This window comes from Trachymyrmex cornetzi, unplaced genomic scaffold (genome assembly GCF_001594075.2).
Source record: "Trachymyrmex cornetzi isolate Tcor2-1 unplaced genomic scaffold, Tcor1.1 scaffold40, whole genome shotgun sequence".
Lineage (NCBI taxonomy): Eukaryota > Metazoa > Arthropoda > Insecta > Hymenoptera > Formicidae > Trachymyrmex > Trachymyrmex cornetzi.
In genome coordinates, this window is record NW_017298744.1 from 263,984 (window position 1) to 266,392 (window position 2,409).

Genomic DNA, 2,409 nt, shown 5'->3' on the forward strand with positions numbered 1-2,409 from the left:
CTCCGATTCTATAGTTTGAATTAAAATATCACTTAATTTATAATAGAAAAAGATAAATTTTATTCCAAAAGTCAATTTTATTAAAAATTATTTAAATTTTTATTTACTATGATCACTCTTTTTATGTTCCGACTTTTTGATGACCGGGTTTCCCATGGAGTGACTTTTTCGAAAAACGGACTATTATTCTAACCTCAAACCGACTTTTAATTAAAAAATTTTATTCATTATCTTCTGTTACTATAAAAAGTACATCGGAATTTTATTTTCTTACAGATTCTTCTACTATATCATAATTATCTTTTTTTCATAAAATATTTAAAATAAATTTTCCGATTTTTCACAATTCCGGAAAAATTGGTTCATGGGAAACCGAGTCACGAAAATTTCGGACCGACAAGCAGACAAGCACGCAATTTTGTATATCTCCAACAATAATCATATATATAATGGAAACAATAAATACTTATATATTAATCAATATTTATCGAAAAATTATTTATTAATAATTATTTTATTAACAATTATTAATTTTTAACCGTAACGAACTATAACGAACACAACGCGTATATCACTGCGCGTGCTAACTTGCCAAGACACTGCCGTGTCTTCTGATTCTAGTCTAGTATTTTGCGGTCTAGTACCTTTCCGAGATTCCGTTTTCCGCAATCCGACTGTCATGGAACAGCACCTTTATGCGTTGTCTACAATGGGCAGTAGCAGTAGTGGATTAAAGAATAGGCGTAGAAATAGTCGAATGTAAGAAGGATAATTAACTATCATTGGTCGATTTCTACGTCTACTTTTTAATCCACTACTGCTACTGTCCATTGTAGACGACGCCTAACATTGGATTCGCTACTGGCCTTACGGACTCTACTGTGATTGGCCAATTCACTTACTGCTTGCAGCTTCTAGCAAGACCGCTCGAGCGGGACGGACGCGCGTCTGGCCCAGTCTGGCTTGCTTCGGGTGTTGCATTATCTCATTAATTTTTTGAAAAGCGTTTCCGGCTTTAACTGTGCTTTGCATCACATTATTATTTTGACAAGACTGGCCAAGCTCACCTCGTTGGCGAGGGCCCGGGCCAATTATATATAGAAGAAGACTTACTTTCCTTGCGTATTACGGCCTTACATTCTCGTATGTGTCATGCAAGTCGTTGGAAAATTAATTACTCGTTGCATTCAATAAAGGCATGTTCGCCAAGGGCAATTATCCAGCGGCCGTATCGGCTAATCGTAGCCAGGAAATTTATACGGAGGTAAAGCTACCTCTGGATAACCAGTCGGCGAGATTGCTCCCATAAACATTGAACAACTGATCAGATTAATCGTCAATAGTTGGTGGTCCTTGGCTGGCTCGGAGTACTGTATGGCGTGAATCCCACACGCATGGATCTTATTCGCATAGCACTCGCTGGGTCCATGTTGACACGAGAACTGCCACGGACCGGTTTCGTTTTCGCGATGGTGCTACAGACACATACGTCATCAATTTGCATTTTAATCGTTTCAAGTAATAACGTTTTCCTCGTGATCGACGTAGATAAAAATAACGAAGACTACAGCAAGGGCAATCATTCTGCGTTTTCAAGGCCATAGTTTCAAACTAATGTTTTACGATCTGATTCATTAACTCCTCTCGAGAGGAATATTTAATAGACAAGCCAGTAGATAAATATGTAAATGCATAAAGATTAAAGAACTCTATGTTAATTAACCCCCCGTAGCTGACGGTGAGTCTATTGAACTCACTCAATTATATTCTTTATATTACATTTAAAAATTTGATTACTTTATTAAATTATTATTCTTAAAATAAACTTAGTATTTATTTTTTTTATGCAAGTTATCTTTACAGAAATTTAATATTGAAAAATAGTAATTAATTACTTAGTTTGAGTATTAAAAAACACTTGTTCTATACTTTTAATATTCAAACTAAATAATTTTAAATATTAAAAGTAGCCAATTGGATTTCTGTAAGGGTATCTATATAATTTTTTCGTAAAATTAATTAGTATTTTCTAATCACAAATTAAATGAGCTTCACTGATATACACGGTGGGCCATTTTAATCTCCCCACCTGAATTTCTCGGAATCTTAGCCAGATAGAGAAAAATGATCCAGACAAAAGTAGAAGCGGACAGAGGGGGTCACCTAATGGTACCAAGGACCTTGACCTTGAACTCGATTTTCAAGGTTATTTCAAGGTCAAAGTGATTTTTTTAAATAGGAACACCTATTTTTGACCCCGGATTTGAAAAGAGGGAAATTTTACGTTTAAAATGATATGTTTATCAAGGTCAAGATCCTTGGTACCATTAGGTGACCCCCTCTGTCCCCTTCTACTTTTGTCTGGACCATTTTTCTCTATCTGGCTTAGATTCCGAGAAATTCAGGTGG

General features: G+C 35.5%; 1 protein-coding gene across 1 annotated transcript in view; it reads right to left on the bottom strand.

Moving 5' to 3' along the window:
- The window catches only part of LOC108764236 (gamma-interferon-inducible lysosomal thiol reductase), a 7,299-nt gene that overhangs the window by 3,074 nt on the left and 1,816 nt on the right, over nt 1-2,409 (bottom strand). Inside the window, exon 3 of the mRNA XM_018512373.1 lies at nt 1,275-1,475. Coding sequence (XP_018367875.1) covers nt 1,275-1,475 — 201 coding nt within the window. The remainder of the gene's footprint in view (nt 1-1,274; nt 1,476-2,409) is intronic.